Genomic DNA, 23119 nt, shown 5'->3' with positions numbered 1-23119 from the left:
TGTTCTATATGTCACTATAGGTACTGCCCTAGCTGCAAGAAGCTTAGGCAAGCCTTCAAAAAGCTAGATCTCTGGCGATTGCTTGAGATTCTTTTGTTCATTTGAAGAGGTTCTCATACGACCGATATTTTAAGAATAAGCTATAAACGTTTTGTTGAATTCCCAGTTGATGAACTTGATTTCTCAACCTACATTGCCCACAGGAATAGCCAGTTGTCTAATTGCTACATGCTGTATGCAATTAGTAATCACTATGGAGGTTTGGGTGGCGGTCACTATACAACATCTGTTCATGTAAGTGGTGTTTCTTCTGTTTTTATTTTTAATCAACTGCTGGTTGCTAAGTACCTTTTTAATCTTTGATTCCTGAAGGTGGGACTATATATAGGATGTGTACCATAGAGTTATTCCTTCTTCGTGGACACCATTACGATTATAGGGCTTTATCATTGAAAGGTTTCATTCCAACCTATGTAAGTCTGAAACTTTTTGACCTATTTGGAAATTTGTTGTATAGAATCACAAGTGTGATGTTCTAAAATGATAGGATTATTGCTGAAAATTTGGATGCTAGTCCAATATATATATATATACTTTTCGCCTAAGCAAATAGCATACAAAAAGATCAAAGAACAAGGCTAGACAACATCAAACCAGTAAGAAACAATGCCAATAGAAGACAATAAAATTGGAAATGGGCTAAAAGTCGCAAAATGCCCATCACACAACTCTCTAACAAACAACCCTTGCCTTCCCTCTCCTTTTTTTCTTTCTTTCTTTCTCTATCTAACATTTATTTGTTATGATTTCTCCAATCTTATTGTTGTTCCATTTGAGTTGCTGGTCACGTGATGTCATATAACGTAAGTTTCGAATCTCCTCTTACCCTTCTCCTTAGTACCAATTACTTATCAATATATATATAACTGAAGGGGATGAAAGTGGTGTATTAGAAAAATTAAGTACCATAAGAGATGTGGTTAGAAACCGATGGATGTGATTAGAATTGGCACAAACCATAGGGGGTTTAACCAAATTCATTGTTTAATTGGCAAAAGGAAATATACATTTTTCTTAAAGCATCTATATGGTCCCCACTCATCTGTTTGACACTTATGGTTATCATGCTGCCCTTTTAAGTGTATGGCTAATAAATAACGACTCTTGTTAGGAGCAATGATGGAAGATGTTGCAGTAATAAGAGGAGACAAACTGATATTGAGAGGGTTGAAGTTCCATGAATATCATGGGGTGAAGCCAGAAGAAAGGAGGCTGAGTCAGAAGTTCTTGGTGGACGTTGATTCCTGACTAATGTGATAGGCCAGGATTAAAAGCTGTGTTTGTTCCATGCATGCTGGCATTTTTTGAACACTTGGTAGGCTCGGTTTTTTTTTTTTTTTTTTTTTTTTTTTTTTTTTTTATTATTATTTTTTGTAGTGGACATACCTACCTTATTTGCGTTTCAGAATAGTAACAATTGCCTGTAATTTGGAGACTAAGCCTCTCGAACAGTTCATTATCTTTCTCAGTATTTCGCATTCATCATCTTTTTTCTTTACATTCCACATCAATCCATTTCCATTATACGCATCATAAAATAAAAAAATAAAAAAATAAAACCCTTTACAGTGTGTGACTGAAATTCTTGCTTAATTTTCAATTAATGGAAATGGTCTTGAAATCAATTCTATACCCATATTCCCTTTGAACTCATATATAATTTGCGTATGTAATTATATTGCACGTGATCGTTGTGATATTATTTAATTTGGTAGTCCGATTTGCCAAAAACTAGGATATGTATGCTAGACTCTCAGAATTTTCCGAACTTATAATTTGGCTGCTTTTATATAACTGAAAGGAATTGTAAATAGTGAAACTTTTGCTTAAGTTTTATTGAATACAATGTACAGTATATGTACTGGTTTTACACGACAGAGCATAAGGAAATACATCGTTACACTTAAGGTAGAAATACAGAAAATAATCTTCTCCAACGATTACTTATTGTTAGGAAAGTCTTCTCCAACGATTTGTTATTGTTAAACCTTATGATACAGCTGTGGCTGAGTAGGTGAGAAATTAAATGCTGAATGATAAGGATTGGAGGTCTATGATTAAAATATCCAATCTACCGGCTGAAATTGAAATGCTTAAAAGGCTAGTTTGACAGCTGGTAAGAATTGAATGGCTTAAAGAAGTCAAGGGAAAGCGTTTGGATGGTGCAAAAGTGGAGCAAGCTAGGGACGTGATGAAAACTTGTTGGAGGCATTAAATGAGATGGAAGTAAAACCAACGACTGGGATTAAGTTAAATTTAATCGTATGGCTCAGAAGAGTGTGAAGAACACGTTGCTGATAAGATGGTTGAATGAGTCTTTGTTTTCTCTTTTCTTGGGCTATTAAATGCGTAGTCTGAATTCTGCATGTAAAGTCATATATGTTGAATAAATATATGGGCCATCATCTTACATTATTTTTCTTGATATTTTCGTAAAACTTAGTCGTGGATGAGGACTGAGGAGTCATATCATGTAGTTTAATTACGAAGAGAATACTTTAAAGAAGAAGTGTTAACCACATCACAAGTATTGTTACAGTTCTATATACGTGTTTTTTTTTTTTTTCAAAGTAAACATGATAATTATTTAATTTTACTGCACAGTCATCACTATAGCGAATGTGAATGTATTGCAACCTAACATTTTCAGCCGTTTACTACTATAAATTTTATACATCTTAAATCACAACTTATCTTAAAAATTTAAAATTAATTGATAGAAAATATTAAATTGACCTAATAACAAATGAAAGTTTGAAGTTTTAAGGAATCGAAGAGGAGCAGCAGTTGCTGAAATAAACAAAAGTATATATATATATATTTTTTCATTCCAATTAAGCATTAGCAGTATGAACTTGTAACCATACCTGATGCCTTCCATGTAATAGTTTAAGTTGTGGAGTTTTTGAGATGTTGTGTGTATGATTTGCCAAATCACATGTGGAGTAGATGGACGCTCATGATCGATCACTAGAGGAAACAGAGTAGCTAGGTGTGGAAAGCACTTGGGAGTCTTGATCATTATCGTTGAGCAGAGTGCATCATTTGCTGTAGTGGCATGCATGTTTATCAACTTGATCAGATTCACTAACAGATATATTGGGTGATTCTAATAGGCCAAGTGCTCAACCACATCCAATCCATAAGATAGGCATTCCCAATAGGTAGGCCACTTGGGTCGTTGAGACCCCAAATTTTTTTTTTAAAAAAGGAAATCAAGAGGAAGGAGATCCTAAATATTAGCCAAGGAAAATTATTAGTGCAAATTCTCTTCTTGTGTGGGAGTTTCGACACTTTCTAGCCTATGTATTTTCTCTCCGGAACAATTTTGTGTTTTGACCGTTCATTTCTACGTGTGTAAGAAATCTAGAGATTATAACAATATAATCAAATAAAAACTTAATTTATAATTTTACCTCCCATAAAATGAGAAGAATGATTGGTATAGATTGAAATAGATTGAAATAGCTTGATTGTGTTATATTTTCTGTTTTTGTTTGTAATTCTAGCCTAGTCTATTAGAAACGGTACTTCAATTTCTAGAATGCCATTTTCTTATTATGGGTTTGTAAATGATTAAGTTTCATAAATATTGGTTTACATTTCTTTGAGTATGAGTGATTTGGTAATTAGGTACTAAGAGCACTAGTAATAATTTTCCTAAATTTCAATCTTGCATTCCCTACATGTAAGGAAAACTTTTTAAAAACTACTTGAATCAAATTCTTTGTTCTTCCATAAACTAATGAAATATCAAATGAACCGAAAGTTGTACCCTACCTCTAAAGAAACAAAAGTGGTTCCTCCCTTAATTAGCATTATTTATTTTAAAAATCTTATATTTCATCTCTCATTCATTTAATATTTATTTAAAATAATATTAAAATAATTTATCTTTTATCCCTCTTTGTTTTGGCATTTAATTTAAACAAATGGAGCCATATTTTCTGAAATGTTAAACTCATGTGTCCATTTAATCAGACAAATGATTGTGGTTGGCTTGTTAAAAAAAAAAAAAAAAAATGATTGTGGTTGGCGTTTGAGGCAATTATTATATATGTCGCATTAATTTCCTGACTTTTCCTCTTCTTTCAAAACGTATGACAGGAGCTAATTAATTAAGTAAAAGGTCTTGGTCGGCCACGTGCGACAACCCAGAGTTGCAGGTGAAAAAGTCATGTTAGTGGAAGCTATAAATCGCACTTAAATAGTCTATTTCAAATTCAAACTGAGCTATAAAATGTGTATTTAAGTTCGACTCGTTTAAAATTCGGGCGATGTCGAGCTAAAGTTCGAACTCGTTGAAAATAACATTCGAGCCGAGCCGAACCAAACCGGATTACTTGACAAGCTCGGCTCAACTAGAGTTTGAAGTAGGTTATTAAATTTTTCAATATGTGATCAAAACGGAGTTCAAGCCCGAATTTGTAAACAACCTCCATACTAACTATTAATAACTTAATATGTTAATTTAACACAATAAATATTATTATCAAAGTATTATAATTAATATATAATACAATATTTACTTAACTAGTATACTATATGCTTATTTAGTGTATATTTATATATAAAAAATAACCTATAGACTATAGTTAACTAATATATATATATCGAGTAAATAGTTAATTACATTTACTTAGTATATGTTAATAAACTAAATAATATGTTAGTTTATGAATTAACTAGTTCTTGTGTTAACTAATAAACACATAATATTAAGCTACATATATAACATATATTACTAATATACATGCTTAAATTTATATAACTCAATTTTAGTAATATATAAAAGATATGAACGAGCTAACAAGTCGGACTAATGAGCTGGGCGAACGATTCGGTCGAGTTTTAAATGAGCTGAGCTCGCGAGCTCTTATTGAGTTTTGTCGAGTGAGTCGGGTATGTATCACTTATTAATCGGGCGAGTTTCTACAATATCAAGTTCGAATTCGGATCGGGCTAAACCGAGCGGGTATCGAGCGGATTGTCGAATAAACTGGTTTATTTACATCCCTATCCTCCACTATTATATTTGGGGTGGATTATGTTTAGGGTGGCATTATTTATCAACAGTGAACTGATCTTCCCGACACCCTTCTGGTTATCGTCCATTTCTTCTTCAGAAATTGACTTTTTTTTAGTTTTTAATTTTATAATTTTTTTTTAAAAAAAATATATATATTTTTAATTTTTTAAAATTTTAAATTTTTTTTTTATTTTAAAAAAATTTTATTGATTTTTTTTTTGTATTTTTTTTGAATTTTTTGAATTATTTCGATTTTTTTTGAATTTTTTATTATTTTTTAATTGAAAAATGACACGTAGTAGGGGTATTATGGGAATATTTCGTCAAAAGTAGCATTTTTCAAAGTTTTTGATAGTTTAGGGGTCAGAGTGTAGACCTCGGTAGTTTGGGGGCCATCCAGAGAACTTAGAAATGATGGTAATTTGAGAGGCTAAATTGTATTTTTTCCAAAACTGTTATTTTCAATAAATCTTCCTCCATCTTTCGCCTGCTATCATAATCCACGACTTCCAAAACGTTACTGTCTAATGATATGCAGTGTCATATAGTAATTAACTATGAGGAGCGAGAGAAGATTTGAACTTAATTTTGAAGGGTAACTTCACAAAAAGGTATCGAATTATACGTCGTTTTGAGATAAGGGTGCTGAACTAGCAAACGTCTCAAATTGGGGTATTCATGTTTCCAAATGTCTTACTTAAGGGTACTCTGTTAGAATTTGCTGTTAAAAAATAAAAAATTATAAAATTTTTCAAAGATTCATACATAAGTATTTTTACAAATTTCGTTAAATTTTGACCAATTATAAAATCCTAACATTTTTTTTTCCTTTAAAAGAAATTGTATTTTGGGTACTCCGTTAGGATTTAACAATATATCTTAATATAAGATTGATGTAAGGTAATGTGATGTAAAAATAACATATTCCTTAATTTATACTTTACTTACTGTTAAGTAAAGTCAAATTCGATAATAATTTTACTGTAAAATATATATATATACAAGCACTTAAAAATGTGAGCGATTCCTCAAAAAAAAAAAAAAAAAAATGTGAGCGTGAAATGTGCAGAATTTTTACAAAGGATAATGAGTGCCACGTCAGAGGGCAGGTGAAATGTTAGTCTTTTTCCCATACTTAAAGAAACGGAGCCATATTTTCTGAAATGTTAAACTCATGTGTCCATTTAATTAATCAGACAAATGATCATATTGTTGTTGAGAGGATGTTGGTAAAGGTTGTTTGGTGCTTCTCATTCCCAAAGGAGACCCAACTTTTCTTATAGAATTTCTCACATATTTACTGTTCAGATTGCTAACAATGAACATCAAGTTGCTAGAGATTTGGATCCTTATCCTTTCTGTCATATATTATTTTACTGTTAAGTTTATATATATATTTTATGATTATAAATAGGTGCTATGCATGTTGTTAGAGGTACTGCAATTTTTACTGTAAATTTTTTACAAATTTACATGACAATTTATGTGACATTTATTACGTTAATCACTAGACACTGAAATTTGATTGTAGCTAATGTGACCGTGTCAAATTCATGTCAATTTGTAAGTACATGTGGTGTTTAACGCATCAACTATTAAACAATTAAATTGAATTATATTTGACGAGGTGGTGTTATGTTGACGGTCACGTTAGTTTGTAACAGAAATTATATACGACAGCTCATTGTTTGTTCACACATATACATCAACATTTATTTATTTTCTGAAATGTTAAACTCATGTGTCCATTTAATTAATAATCAGACAAAAAAGAAGTTGGGCAATAAATAAATATAGCGCGCAGTGGCGATAAATAAAGGCTACGTTACGGTACGTACCAATTGATTTAATTTGATATATGGTGGTTGGCGTTTGATGCAATTATTAATTTCTTGACTTTTCTTCACTTCTTCCGAAACGTATGACAGGACGACGACTCAGAGTCACTGGTCAAAAAGTCGTCTTCGCGGAACTTTACTTAATTGCCTGATTCGTGCATGGCCACAACCCCCGACCATCTATATATTTAATCACACGCTAAACAAATTCATACCATCCTGAATCCACCATTAATTAATATCAGTACCACCTCTTCCATTCCCTGCAATGAGATCGCTTGCGGTTTTTTCGTGGCTTTTCTTGATCCCCGTTTACTCACTTTTCCTAATTAGCATTTGTGTCTTTGAAGTGTCTGGCCAATGTCTCGACGATCAGCAGTCCTTGTTGCTGCAATTGAAGAACAACCTTACAATATCTGATCCTGCTAGGTCCAACAAACTTGTTAAGTGGAATCAAAGTGTTGATTGCTGTTCTTGGGAAGGCGTAACCTGCCATGAGGGACGTGTTATTGGTCTCGACCTGGCCAATGAGTCCATCTGGGATAGTGGACTAGACGATTCAAGCAGTCTCTTCAGTCTTCAGCATCTCCAGAGCCTGAGTTTGGCTGACAACGACTTCAACTCTTCTCAGATTCCATCACAGTTTGACAAGCTGGCGAATTTGAGTTATTTGAATTTGTCAAATGCTGGTTTTGCAGGGCAAATTCCTATTGCGATTTCGCGTTTGACAAGGTTGGTTACTCTTGATTTATCTCTCCAATATTACCCATACAGAATTCTTTATCCCCCATTGACACTTGAGAATCCAAATTTAAATATGCTCGTTCAGAACCTTTCGGAGCTTATGGAACTTTATCTTGATGGTATAGCTATATCAGCGCAAGGTAAGGAGTGGTGTCGGGTTTTATCATCTTCGCTGCCAAATCTGAGAGTGTTGAGCTTGTCATACTGCAATCTTTTAGGCCCTATTGATTACTCGTTACGTAATCTTAAGTCCCTCTCAGTTATTCGTTTGAATGGTAACAACTTTTCTTCTCCAGTACCAATTTTTTTTGCAGATTTCAAAAATCTGACATCTTTGGAAGTCTCATCTTCTAGGTTGAATGGAAAATTTCCAAAAAAGATCCTCCAGGTTCCAACGTTACAAATGATTGACTTATCATACAATAATGACTTGCAAGGTTCTTTTCCAGAATTTCTTCCAAATGGATCTCTTCAAACCATGGTGCTTAAGAGAACAAATTTTTCTGGGACATTGCCACATTCTATTGGCATTCTTAAAATGTTGTCAACAATAAATCTTGGGAATTGCAATTTCAGTGGATCAATTCCAGACTCATTGGCGAGCCTCACACAATTGGTCTATTTGGACATGTCATCTAACATGTTTAGCGGATCAATTCCAGACTCATTGGCGAGCCTCACACAATTGGTCTATTTGGACATGTCATCGAACATGTTTAGTGGATCAATTCCAGTATTTAGCATGGCCAAGAATCTGACCAACCTAGACCTTTCTTCCAATAATCTTACTGGTCAGATTACTTCCACTCAGTGGCAAGAACTTTTGAAATTGGAATCTCTTTACTTGCATGAAAATTCATTGAATGGGAATATTCCAGGTTCTCTGTTTTCCCTTCCATCATTGCAAGTGTTAGCACTTCGGTCCAACCAATTTTCTGGTCAACTCAAAGAATTTTCCAATGTTTCTTCTTACATACTAAGAAGTGTTTATTTGGATAACAACCAGTTGGAAGGGCCAGTACCCATGTCTATCTTTGAACTTCGAGGTCTTGTACAACTATCACTTGGTTCAAACAAATTTAACAACTCTCTAGACCTTAGGGTGATTCAGCTGTTAAAAAATCTTTCATTCCTTGATCTTTCTCACATCAACTTGTTGACTGAATATAATGGTTTTAACCTTTCGTTATCCTCGGTTCCCCTTTCTACATTAATTCTAGCTTCTTGCAAGTTGAAAAAAATTCCTGATTTTTTGAGAAACCAATCCTATTTATCCTCTCTAGACCTTTCAAACAACCAAATCTATGGAGAGTTACCCAACTGGATCTGGAAACTTCCTCATCTTGAAAAACTAAATCTTTCTTATAACTACTTGAAGATTCTTGAAGGACCTATCTCCAATGTCTTTATTGGTGTTCTAGACTTTCGCTCCAACCAGTTCCAAGGCCAACTCCCAGATCTCCCACTTGTCACTTACTTGGATTTCTCCATGAATAATTTTCGTTCTACTTTACCAGCTAGCATCGGCCAATCCCTTGAATTTGCAGATTTCTTTTCTATTTCAAGTAATAAATTATATGGGAGTATCCCTAGATCAATATGCAAAGCTACAAATCTTCAATTTCTCGATCTGTCTGATAATTACTTTAGCGGCACAATTCCCCAATGCTTGATTGAGATGAGTGGGGCTCTTCAGGTGTTGAGTCTAAGGAGAAACAATCTCAATGGTACAATTCCTGATACATTTCCGAAGTCTTGTAATTTACAAACTTTAGCTGTCAATAAAAACCATCTAGAGGGAAAGTTACCAAAGTCTCTGAAAAGTTGTTATTTATTGGAGGTCTTGGACATTGGGAACAACCACATCGAGGACACTTTCCCATTTTACTTCACAGGATTATTCAAATTGAAGGTTCTTATTTTGCGATCTAACAAATTATATGGGCCCATTGGTCATCTAGAGCTTGATGCCCCTTGGCCGATGCTTCAAATCATGGATGTAGCTTCAAACAATTTTACAGGTCACCTTCCAATAGTACTCCTTTCTACTTGGATGGTGTTGACAGATCGTGCACATGAGGTGCACTCAGAGCTCAGTTACCTCAAAATTGATATGGGTATGGCATATTTTCAAGATACAATAACAATTATTAGCAAGGGTTTAGAGGTGGAGCTGGTAAAGATCCTAACTATCTTCACCACCATTGACTTTTCTTGTAACAACTTTGATGGTCCTATACCTGAAGAAATTGGAGAATTCACATTGTTATATATTCTCAACTTGTCGCATAATGCTTTCACGGGCCAAATCCCAGCATCTCTGGGGAAATTGAGTAATCTTGAGTCACTAGATCTTTCAAGCAATAAGCTTTCTGGTAATATTCCTGTGCTACTTGCCGATGGTCTTATTTTCCTAGCAGTTCTCAACCTTTCGTTCAACCAATTAGTGGGACAGATTCCATTCATCAAGCAATTTGCTACATTTTCGGAAAATTCCTTCAAAGGGAATGAAAGATTATGTGGTTTGCCTTTGAAATCACAATGCTCACATGAGGAGCCACGATTGTCACCTCCAACGACGTATGAAGAATCTCATAAGAGTATGATCGAGTGGAATTACATAAGTGCTGAATTAGGATTTGTTTTTGGTTTTGGAATTGTAATGGGACCCCTTATGTTTTGGAAGAGATGGAGAATATGGTATTACAAACATGTTGATGACATTCTTTTCAAGATTTTTCCTAAACTGTATGTTGGAAATGAATATCGTAGAAGACCAGCACTCAACAATAAGCAGCCGAGGCACTAGTTATAGTTATGATCCGACGCAACATCTCCAGGTTTGTCATGAAAATCTCTTGCTTTTTTACTTCAATATAAATCAAAATGAAAAATTGATCCACATAATTGGATGCCAGCGTTTTCTTAAGGCATGACTCGAATGGCAATTGTAACTATACACAGCAACCCAAATGAGGAATGCCCACGTTTCCAAGCATCTTATTTGCATGTGGGCTTTCATAGGATTCCAAAACGCCTTGAATCAAATGGCCTCTTAATATGACTATTTTTGTGGGTCTCCAACTCTAGGCTATTCACAACTCTTTATGTATCTTTAATTATTAATTAGTTGCAGTGACTCTGATGCAGCTAGGGGGAAATGTTCATTGAAATTTGTACAATGTATTGAATGTATATATACTTTATCAATCTTCCATGTATGTGTTTCTACTGTCGATCGAAGAGTAGTTCGATTAAAGATTCACAGAAATTTGAAGTGCAATAGCTATACTTAATTTTTACACATTATGCACATTATTGTAATCCCCATACGATCACTTGTTCTTCTCCCTGCGCAATTATATTATTGTGATAGACCTTTTGGGAACGTAGTCTTTGTAGGATTGATTAGGTGAATATAACAACTTATCTTTTTAGGTTCTGTTTTTGTAGTGGTGCAAAATTTTGTCATGGGTAATGTTCATATACCTTCTTCAAATTAGCACTTAATTGATAATGTCTCATCAAATTTTAAATTTGGACAATGTCTTTTTAAACTATTAAAAATTGTCAATATTCTCCAATGACAAAAATACACTTAATAAAAAAAAAATAAAACCAAAAAAAAAAAAAAAAAATACAAAACAACCAAGGGTGGCCAAATTTAAAAATTAAAAGAAAAATTGAAATAGTTTTTCCTTTTTTTTTTTTCTAAAAAAAATAAAAAAAAAATTATTTTTTGGAATTTATAGGGGTACTTTTATTTTATTAAAAAAAAATGTAAGGTCATTTTTGTCTTTTTTTGGCCTTTAGGGGATACTTTAACAATGTTTTGGTAGTTTTTGGGAGGACATTGTTAATTGAGTGGTAATTTGAAGAGAGTATGTGGACTTTTCCCTCATTATTTCGTATTGCCCCAATCTCATGTCAAGAGTCCAATAAGAAATAAATCTCCAATAAAGGGTTTGATTCCCATTCTTCTTAGCATAGTTAGAGTCCTAGTCTAGAGTTAATAGAGTCAGTCTTAATCCTAGTCAGTCAATTGATAATACATTTTATTGTTTTGGAATATCAGAGTTCTCTCGAAGTAATTATTAGAGGTCATGACATCTTTTAAGGAGCCCATTTGTCATTTTATTGTGTTTTGTACTACTTAGTGTGCATCAATTTCATTGTGCAATTATTCAATTAGATCATGTAAAAGAACTTTTGGTTGATACTGACTTACACCAATATTGTATACCTGATTACTTGCAGAGATATGTTGCTCCAAATTTATTCTAAAAGAAGTTTGCTGAAGTCTGTACGGCCTTTCTGGTGGTAGTTATGCTCGATCAGTTTCTTATATACACATTTATGTGTAATAATTTGCACTACTTTTGTCATGTTGTCTGAATTCTAATTATTTTCCCTATTTATTGCTATGTTTTAGTGTTGCTTGTGCTTGAAAAGCATGTGGACTGAATCCTACTCAATAAATAATTAATGAAGAATATCTCTTCTAACTCTAATGAAGCACCAACAACAACAGACAAATATAAATATTTGATCTGATATCTACAACTCTTCTCTTTGACAGATTGAATGAAAATTGTTTCTGGCTCCACTAATCTTGTTCTCTTTATTTAGTTCAAATCAGACCATTGGATTGGGAAACTATTGCATCTGGGGATTTTCAGTTTTAGACCATTGGATTGGGAAAGAAATTTCAAACACCAAATATGCACGAACCTCCTCCGGGAGTCTTGTTTCCTGTCTATTCTAGTTTGGATGTCTTAAAATTAAATTAAATTAAAAATGCGGCTCCTATTCCTATAGTTTGGCAGTCTTAAATTCCTAATTATTTTCAAAAGTAAATTATACATGAAAATCCTATATTCTCGAAAATTTTTAGAAATTCCTAATTATTTCAAACATGAAAATAGTTACATTTCTGAAAATTCAAATGACTAAGCATCAAATTTCTGAAAAATGTAAACACAAAAAAAAACATGTTGAATTCCGCTAACCAAACCAAAAGTTATTGCTTTCCTCAATCAAAGAACCGGTAGGAATTCCCACACCTCCACTTATTTTCCACATTCCTCTTTTCATTCTAGAATTCTGGTTTCTATGACCCAACGTTCTAATTTTTTTTTTTTCACATTCTTTGTATTGTTGAGAGACTTTTCGAGGCGCGTATCATTTCCTATCCTTCTTTTGTTTCGGTTACCATTTTATACGACCCTTACAGAGAGGACCTGGTCATTATTTGTATTTTTTGCGATATTTTCATTTTGAATTTATTGTTAAAAAGCTCAAAAAATTTTCGGTGTTTTGATTCCCAATTCGCTTAGAAAAAGAAGAAGTTAAAAATCTATCTGAACACGTTGTATTGGTATATGGTGCCCCTTCATAGAAAGCCCGAGTCGTAATCCTCTTGACTGACTCAGAATATTAAATCCAAGGACGATAGACTATGTGAAATAAATTTTATCACGTAAATTGTCTGTACTTGAAGTTAATCCTTACATAAATTTCAAAAAAACAAATTAGGCGTCAATAGTGACAATCACGTGTGATTCGGTGTGAATATATAATCACATTCCTAAAAATCCAAATTACTCAACCTCAAATTTCTCCAAACGTGTGAATAAAGCTGCCGTGCCTGCAGAACCGGACATAGAAGAAGGATAAAATATTAAGGTCTCTCTTCTCTTACTTCATCGATCTTCTTCTTCTTGGTCGGCCACTTGTATTTTCATCTATATATAAGTGTCGAGAGTCGCAGGTCAAAAAGTCGAGTTACTGGAACTTTCCTCGCCTCATGCTCCACCATTATATTTTCATCTACATATTTACTCACACACAAAACAAATCAAGACCATCCTGAATCCACCATTAATTAATATCACCACCTCTTCCATTCCCTGCAATGAGACTTGCGGTCTTTTCGTGGCTTTTCTTGATCCCCATTTACTCACCTTTCCTAATTAGCATTTGTGTCTTTGGCGTGTCTGGGCAATGTTTCGGCAATCAGCAGTCCTTGTTACTGCAATTGAAGAACAACCTTACATTCGATGCTGCTAGGTCCAACCAACTTGTTAAGTGGAATCAAAGTGCTGATTGTTGTTCTTGGGAAGGCGTAACCTGCCATGAGGGAAGTGTTATTGGTCTCGACCTGACCAGTGAATCCATCTCGGGTGGACTTGACGATTCAAGCAGTCTCTTTAGTCTTCAGCATCTTCAGAGCCTGAATTTGGCTTACAACGACTTCAACTCTTTTCAGATTCCATCACAGTTTGACAAGCTAACGAATTTGAGTGATTTGAATCTAGCAAATGCTGGCTTTGCAGGGCAGATTACTTCCACTCAGTGGGAAAAACTTCTGAATCTAGAGAATATTGATTTAAGTTACAATTCACTGAACGGAGATATTCCAGGTATTACTTCCCATCATTGCAGGTATTACAACTTTCCAATAACCAATTTTTTGGGCAACTCAAGGAATTTTCCAACATTTCTTCTTACAAACTACTACAGCTTGATTTGAGCAATAACGAGTTGGAAGGGCCAATACCCATATCTATCTTTGGACTTCGAGGTCTTGCAACCCTCATTCTTTCTTCAAACAACTTTAATGGCTCCAATTTGTTGGATGAATATAGTGGTTTTAACCTTTCGTCTTCCCACTGTCCCCCTTGGTTAGGCTTGGCATTTTTCAAACACTTGGTAGGCGCGTTTTGTTTTGTTTTTTTTCCTATTTATTTATTTATTTATTTGTAGTGGACATACCTATCTTATTTGCGTTTCAGAATAGTAACAATTGCCTGTAATTTGGAGACTAAGCCTCTCGAACTGTTTATTATCTTTTTCAGTATTTTGCATTCATCATCTTTTTTCTTTTACATTCCATGTAATAGTACCCTTAGTAAATAATGGGCTGGACTGGGCTTAGTTTGATAAAACTTAATGGGCTTGGGCAATGTCTATATAAAGCCATAAGTCCAATGGTAGGGCATGAAAAAATCTCATTAGTGATTTGTTTACTTTGTAAACAGGAGGCCGAGCACCTCGAATGCTCTGGAGATTGGTCCTCTCGAAGGTGGCTATTTCGATACAATTTCAATACAATTTGTTACTGATTTTACCGTTCATTCAATCCTTCATTTTAATTCATCAATTCTGTCATTTCTTCTAATTCCATTACAAAATTCCTAAATCAAAACCCTAGAATTTCAGTACCAATTTCGGTACTGTTACATTCCACATCAATCCATTTCTATTATACGCATCATAAAATATATATATATATATAAAAATATAACCCTTTACAGTGTGAGTGACTGAAATTCTTGCTTAATTTTCAATTAATGGAAATGGCCTTGAAATCAATGCTATATCCATATTCCCTTTGAACTCATATATACTTTGCATATGTAAATATACTGTACGTGATCGTTGTGCTATTATTTAATTTGGTAGTCCGATTTTCTCAAAAGCCTAGGATATATATGCTAGACTCCAGAATTTTCTGAACTTGTAATTTGGCTGCTTTTATATAATTGAAAGAAATTGTAAATGGTGAAACTTTTGCTTGAGTTTTATTGAATACAACGTATAAGGAAATACATCATTACACTTGAGGTAGAAATACAGAAAATAATCTTTGTTAGGAAAGTCTTCTCCAACGATTTACTGTATACTAGCCGTTGGAGCTTCAGCAGATACACTTGTTGTGGCAGCTGTATCATAAGGTTTAACAATAACAAATCGTTGTTATTGTTAAACCTTATGATACAGTTGTGGTTGAGTAGGTGAGAGAAACTAAATGCTGAATGATAAGGATTGGAGGTAAATGATTAAAAGGTGCAATCTAACGGCTGAAATTGGAATGCTTAAAAGGCTAGAGTTTGATAGCTAGCAAGAATCGAACGACTTAAAGAAGTCATGGGAAAGCGTTTGGAAGGCGCAAAAGTGGAGCAAGCTAAGGACGTGAGGAAAACTTGTTGAGGGTATTAAATGAGATGGTAGTAAAACCAACGACCGAGATTAAGTTAAATTTAATCGTATGGCTTAGAAGAGTGCGAAGAACACGTTGCTGATAAGATGGTTGAATGGATCTTTGTTTTTATTTTTTTCCTGGGCTATTAAATGCGTAGTCCGAATTCTGCATGTAAAGTCATATATGTTGAATAAATACATGGGCCATCATCTCAAATTATTTTTCATGATATTTTCGTAGAAATTGGTTGTGGACGAGGACTGAGGAGTCATTTCATGTAGTTTAATTACGAAGAGAATACTTTGAAGAAGAAGTGTTAACCACATCACAAGTATTGTTACGAAGAGAATAATGTAGGACTTGGTAACAACTAATTAAAATTTGCCCAGGAATGAAGGCTTTAAAAGCATATGATAATTTTGAGGGCAATGAAGAGCATATGATGCGTACTGTAAAGTGCATTTGGTCCAGATAATTTCAGCGATAAACACTTTCATATTTATTTAACAAATATGACTTGATTTCATACTTGTACAATTAAAATTGTGGATGGCTGATACAGCAAAGAAAATTGCCGAATGCTTCCGGCCGCCAACATTGATTCTTTTTCCCATACTAAAACAAACGGAGCCATATTTTCTGAAATGTTAAACTCATGTGTCCATTTAATTAATCAGACAAGAAAGAAGTTGAGGCAATTATTTCCTGACTTTTCTTGTTCTTCCAAAAAGGATCAAACTACCATCCAATTGATAATGTTCCCCTAAATTATTAAAAATTATCAATGTTTCCCCAATGATAAAAATAACTTTAATAAAATAAAAAAAATAATTAAAAAGAAAAACTAAAACTAAAAAACACACACACACACACATAAAAACCAAGGGTGGTCAAATTTTAAAATTAAAAGAAAAATTAAAAAGTTTTCTTTCTTTTTTTTTTAAAAAAAATATATATATTTTTTTTTGGAATTTATAGGGTATTTTTGTTTTATTAAAAAAATTGTACGGCCATTTTGGTCTTTTTGCTGGCCTTTGAGGGGTATATTGACAATGTTTTGGTAGTTTTGGGGGACATTGTACCAATTCAAAGTTTGGTGAAGACATTGTCAATTGAGAGTTAGTTTGAGGAGGGTATGTGAATTTTTCTCCAATTATTTAGTATTGGCCCAGTCTTGTGTTAGAGTCCAATAAGGAATAAATCTCCAATAAGGGGTTTGATTCATATTCTTCTTAGTATAGTTAGAGTCCTAGTATAAAGTTAATAGAGTCGGTCTTAATCCTAGTCGGTCAATTGATAATGCATTTCACTGTGTTTTTGAAGATCACGGTTCTGTTGAAGTAGTCATTAAAGATCACAACATCCTTCAACAAACCCATTTATCATTTTCCTGTGTTTTGTACTAGTTAGTGTGCATCAAGTTCATTGTGCAATTATTCAATTAGATCGTGTAAAAGAACTTTCGGTTGATACTGACTTACACCAATATTGTACGCCTGATCACTTGTAGAGATATATTGCTCCAAGTTTACTCTGGAGGAAGTTTGCTGAAGTCTGTAAGGCCTCTCCGATGACAGTTATGCTCAGTTGCTGATATACTACTTTATGTGTAATAATTTGCACTACTTTTGTCATGTTGTCTGAATTATAATTATTTTTCCTATTTATTGCTATGTCTTAGTGTTGCTTGTGCTTGAAAAGCATGTGGACTGAATCCTACTCAATAAATAATTGATGAAAAATATGCATTGACCTCCTCAGGGAGTCCTGTTTCCTGTCTATTCTAGTTTGGTAGTCTTAAATTAAATTAAATTAAATTAAAAATGCGGCTCCTATTCCTATAATCTCAAACATTGTCCAAGGAATTCATTTTTCTGTATCCATCAAAAATTTTCCCTGCTATTTTTTTCTAAGTAGTTTCTTGCTCAAAAGTGTTTCTATGTCTTTCTACTACCCATGGATCTTGTCTAGTTGTCTCACACCATCAATTTGGTTGCAGAGAAGCAGGGGTGGAACTAAAATTTTAGGAAGGGGACAAAACAAAAAAAAAAAAATCATTTCTAGACATAAAAAATAATTTTAGGAGGTTCATTTCATAAAAATACCTAAAATTTTTAAAAAATAAAAATTTTGTTACATTTTTTATATTTCAAAGGGGCCCGAAACCTTCCAAGGCTAGGGGTAGTCCGTATTTTAAAACCAATAAGGCTATATATAACACTGCTTTCTTGTTTTGGTCCGAGTACTAGTAGAAAGCTAAAACGATTTGGGGGTGAAAAGTTAATATTGACGAGGCCATGCTATAGAAAATAGTACTTATATATATATATATATGGGTTGCCAAAGACCCCCTAACAATCCACCTAGGTCTGCCCCTAGTTTTTCTTCCGTATATTTTTTTGTTTAATTTTTAAATAATTTTGTATCAAACAGCCTTAGAGCGGCTAGTCAAATGCCTCAAAATAATCAAATTTGACTATTTTCAAGTTTTATTTTTCCAATCCAACACATGAAGCAAAGTAGCTATTTTCTTTATAGAATGAATAGTGAATAGACTATAACTAATAAAATATTGAGAAAAGCTAAAACTAAAATAATATGATATTCATGTATCCCACTCTTTCTCTCACCGACTTTTCATTAAAAATGTACATAATAATTAAAAATACATAAAATGATTGTTGAAGATAAACGAAATACTGATGATGGTAGTGACATTGAATATGAACAAAATCAATAAAACTCCATAAGTACAAATTTCTGACGAGTATTCCTCTAGATTTTTGGAGTTCATTGAAAGGATGTGAACATTAGAGACGGTCAAACTCATTTTTGGCTTCAATCCGACTTTATCAAGCACATATGGCAATTGCGTGGTCAATCTTAAAAATTATTAGTCTTATTATATGTTTTTAGTTGCTTTGTTTTTTTTTTTTTTTTTTGCGTTGTTTTATTTTATTTTTGTTTTTAAATAATCAATTGCTTTGTTTTTGATTGCTTTGCTTTTATAAATTGTGTAATTTTACTAGAATATTGAATTGGTCCGACACTGGTACCGCGTAAAATTCTGCTTTTTGATTTGGTGTACTTTTTCAAATACCTCCACTCGTAAAATTCCACATCCCTCGTTTCATTCTAGAATTCTGCTTTCTATGACCCAACGTTCTAATTTTTGCCACGTCAACTCCACTTATGGATTCAATATAAGAATCTTCCTACAGAAAGAATGTCTGATATCCTTTAGCACTGGGGAATGTTAAGATTATTTTGCTTTCTTCATATATTAATTCTCTTTGAAGTAATTATATATAGCATATTATAAAGAAAGGAAGATCACAAAACATAAAGAGCATCTCTAGCAGAACTGAAAAATGATTTATAATAGTCGAATTTAACTATTATTAGCTAATTTTTGTGCCCAGCAGAATAGTTACTTTAACATTTTTTTCTTATAAAATGAGTAATTAATATACTCTGTTCATTCTATAAGGAATAAACAATCACTATTTATTTGTTTAATGATTTCTCTTTCTTCTCACCCATATCCCTCTCTGTTCGTTGATCACACGTATGCTTAATGATGCTTGAAAATAACTGAATCATTTCAATGCCAAGTGAATAATTTCAATGAATTTTCACTGTAGGTGACTCCGCCAATGTGGAAATTCAATATTTTCCTTTTGATTGAGTGTGGGCAAGAATATAATAAAAAAAAATGAGAAATAATATTTAAAAGCAAATAGACATGATAATAGAGAATATGTTGGAAATTGTACTCTTTTAGTAGTTATTTTGCCTATTACTGTATGAGATGCTCTAAAGGGTGAAGGAAGGGGGAAGAAAGTTTGAAGTTATGTTCTAAAGAAAAGCACTTGATAATTCTAATCATACAAATATTATCCATTAATTTGAGTAATATACGCTCATGGCAAAAAGAATCCCATTGATCTAACGTTGAGGGAAAAAAGAAGAAGGTAAATATGTGTATTTTTAGAAATTAGTTGTAAATCTTGCTAATAGCAGAAAGAAAGAAAGGAAGAAAAAAAAGGCTTTCTATAAATTTAGGAGAAATTATACTTAATCCCACACATCACCTCAAAGATTTAATGGTAATTTTGAAACGTGATGATTATATAACACGACTCTTTGGTTAATATACCCTAGCAGTTTACTATTAAAGTTGCAATATCCCCTTTTGCCACAAAAATAAAAAAGAAAAAAAAAAAACAGACAGAACAAGATACACCTAAAAAAATCCAAGCAAGAAAAAGCTAAAAGCATTAAAAAAAAAAAAAAAAAAAAACAATTCCAAAATACCCTACTGTTAGTATTTTTTTTTTTTTTTTTTTCAGATTTTTAGGAGTATTTTTGTCTTTTGGGGACAAAAGAAGGACATTGCAACTCTAATTGTAGATTGATAAGATACATTAAACCAATTGAAAGATTGAGGGGATATGAGATGATAGATTGAGGATACCAAGTATAGTTTCCCCTAAATTTTAGAAAAATACTATGTACACAAATTCTCAAGTTTACAATACTCTCAAATACTTACTACCTAACGTGGCAATGGCAATGGCAACGGCCAATTATCATTGAATTTTGGATCAATCGGTATTTTTACCACCATGCGAGAGAATAAGCATTTAAAGTATAAACTTGAAAATTTGTGTAGCATTTTTCAAAATTTGTCCCCCGATGTGATCTGCATTGCCACCAAGTGAATGGTAATTATGGCACTGCATAAAGAAGAAAAGGAAAGGGAAACCTTGGCAACATACCAAGTGAATGGTGATTTTGATGCCATTGTTGCCTGAGCTTTAGCTTCCCCGAATTCAATTAATAATTGCTCACAGTTTTAAAGTTGATGACCATATTCAATTGTTTCAGTTTTCGCAGGGAGTAGTAGTGGCAACTTCCTTTGAGTCTCTGAATCAAAACCACAACTTTCTTTTATATTATATAATATGGCCTTGTAACATTGGAAGACCAATGATTCAAAACGTATGGCCAGGAGCCAAGTAAACCTAAAAAAAAAAAAGAGAAGAAACTTGAAAGAAACTCGGACATAGAAGATAAAATAGTAAGATCTCTCTTCTCTCTTACTTCATCTTCTTCTTCTTGGTCGGCCACGTACGACTCAGAGTGACGGGTCAAAAAGTCGTGTAAGTGGAACTTTACTCGCCTCATCCTCCACCATTATATTTTCATCTATATTGTTACAATATATTTAGAATATATTCTCAATATAATATTATTGATTTATATTTTTTAGTTTAGGTCGATTTGTGTTTCTTTGTATAAGTTAATTTAGGTTTACTTATATAGGTCGACTTCTTCAACTATAAATAAAGACCTATGTATTGTAAACAGTCAAGTTATTGAGCAAAATATAATTGTAAGCTTTACCCTGTGAACGTAGTTCATAAACTGAACCACGTAAATTTTATCTCTTTTCTCTCTCTTGCTTTCGCTATTATTCTATTTTAGATTTATACATAAATCTCAACATGGTATCAGATCTATTTTCTTGTGGCCTTCAATAAACGTCATTGATGTTTCCAGGCGTCCTTCACGTGCTCTATGACTGTCTCATAATTCCAGTCGTCCACACATCGTTTCACGCCTTTAAAATTGTTGTCAATTTCTTTCACGCCTTCATCACAGCCCCATTTGGACAAAATAATCCTAGAATCAGGTCTGCAAGGTATAGATCTTATGATTCGGGGAAGATCCGCTGACGACGACAACCGCACGTGCCTCCACGTGCCACCCAAGCACTTTACCCGTGCTACCACACGCCACCAAGCTCGCCCAATTGCCTCCATAACAGCACTAATCGATAGATCAGGAGCTGCATAGTCAGGGACGGAGTTAGAAGTTTTTATAGACAGGGGCCAGTGGCAAAAAAAAATTATTGGTAGAGACCAATAGACTAAATTTTTAGTTTTTTAGATTCTTTTTTTTTTTTTTTTGAGATTTTTTTTTTATCCTTAGAATTTTTTTTTTTAAGAAAATTGGGGGGCGGGCCATGGCCCCTGCCAGCCCCCCCTCCCTCCGTCTCTGTGCATAGTCCAGAACCGTCGCGAACAGCCTCACCAGTGCTTTCACGTGCCTCCATGCACTGCTCCTAGGTTATGCTCCTCCATCAACTAGTGAGACGCGCAACCACGCACCTTTTTGCCGTTTCACATGTTGCTCCAAGTTTTTGCAGCTGTTTTCCATGTGCTAGAATCTCTCCCAGCGCGTCATGCAACGCGCGTCATGATCACGCGCCTACCACGTGGATCCAACGTATTTGTTGATCCGATCCGTTACAACGGTCCAACCTGCCGGTCCATGCCTATTAGGCCCATTAGTGAATCGGTTCCCATCCTTCAACCTGGACCACCGGATTAGGCCCGGTTCACATAAAATCGGGCCCCTCAGTTGAGCATGTCAGTCAGTCACATTTCCTGACTTTTCTTCTTCTTCTTCCAAAACGTATGAGCAAGAGCTAATTAAATCTACCTCATACGCATATATCATATGATTCCTTACCATGGGCTATCAGACATGGAGTCACTCACCATCTCATTATCTTTCGACACCTTCTATTCCACACTTTCGGTTACCATCGCCAGCCAAACTCTGGTGGTTTTTGTCAGCAACGAGTCAGAGCCACCAGCCAAAACCTTCGGATTCGCAAAAATACCTCTAAAAATCTAAAAAATAAATAAATAATAACATTAAAAAACTGAAAAAAAAAAAATCAGAAAACAAAACTAGCTAAGCCACTATGTGGCCGTGGACATTTTTTAATTTTTTTTTGCGTGGTTTTTTATTTATTTGTATTTTTTTGGATTTTTAAGGGTATTTTTGTCTTTTGAAGGGGCAAAAGGGAATATTGTAACCATAATAGTAAATTGATAGGTACATTAAACCAATTGAAAGATTGAAGAGATTTAAGTGTATAATTTCGGCTAATAAGCAGGTTTAATAATATATATGAATTAGTTGCATCATTTATAATTTATGGTCAGAACTTGATTATAAGCCAAACAAGGGGCGAGCTTTACACACAGACCCATACTTACGTTATCCCAATTCCCATCCAAAGACCCCCCCAGCTGATCTGACCAATACTTTTCTTCCAAAATTGACTGCGCGCATTCCCCAGGGAGTAGTGGCAACTTCCTTTTAGTCTTGTAAATGGAAGACCAATGATTCAAAACGCTTGGCCAGGAGCTCAAGTAAAAGGCCTCGATTTCTTCTCTTGCTTAATCTTCTTCCTCTTGGTCGGCCACGTACGACTCAGAGTCACAGGTCAAAAAGTCGTGTTAGTGGAACTTTACTCGCCTAATCCTCCACCATTATATTTTCATCTATATATTTACTCACACACAAAAACAAATTAATGTATACCCCCATTAATTAATATCACCACCTCTACCATTCCAGCAATGACATCACTTGCGGTCTTTC

General features: G+C 33.9%; 1 protein-coding gene across 1 annotated transcript; it reads left to right on the top strand.

The window, feature by feature from the left end:
- Nucleotides 1-7195: 7195 nt before the first annotated feature.
- On the top strand, nt 7196-10480 carry LOC133876886 (receptor-like protein 6). Its single transcript, XM_062315124.1, has one exon. The coding sequence runs from the start codon at nt 7196-7198 to the stop codon at nt 10478-10480; it is 3285 nt and encodes a 1094-aa protein (XP_062171108.1).
- The last annotated feature ends 12639 nt before the right edge of the window (nt 10481-23119 follow it).

Source organism: Alnus glutinosa, chromosome 9 (genome assembly GCF_958979055.1).
Source record: "Alnus glutinosa chromosome 9, dhAlnGlut1.1, whole genome shotgun sequence".
Classification (NCBI taxonomy): domain Eukaryota; kingdom Viridiplantae; phylum Streptophyta; class Magnoliopsida; order Fagales; family Betulaceae; genus Alnus; species Alnus glutinosa.
Note: the sequence above shows the minus strand (reverse complement) of the source record. Positions and strands in the feature narration are given on the sequence as shown.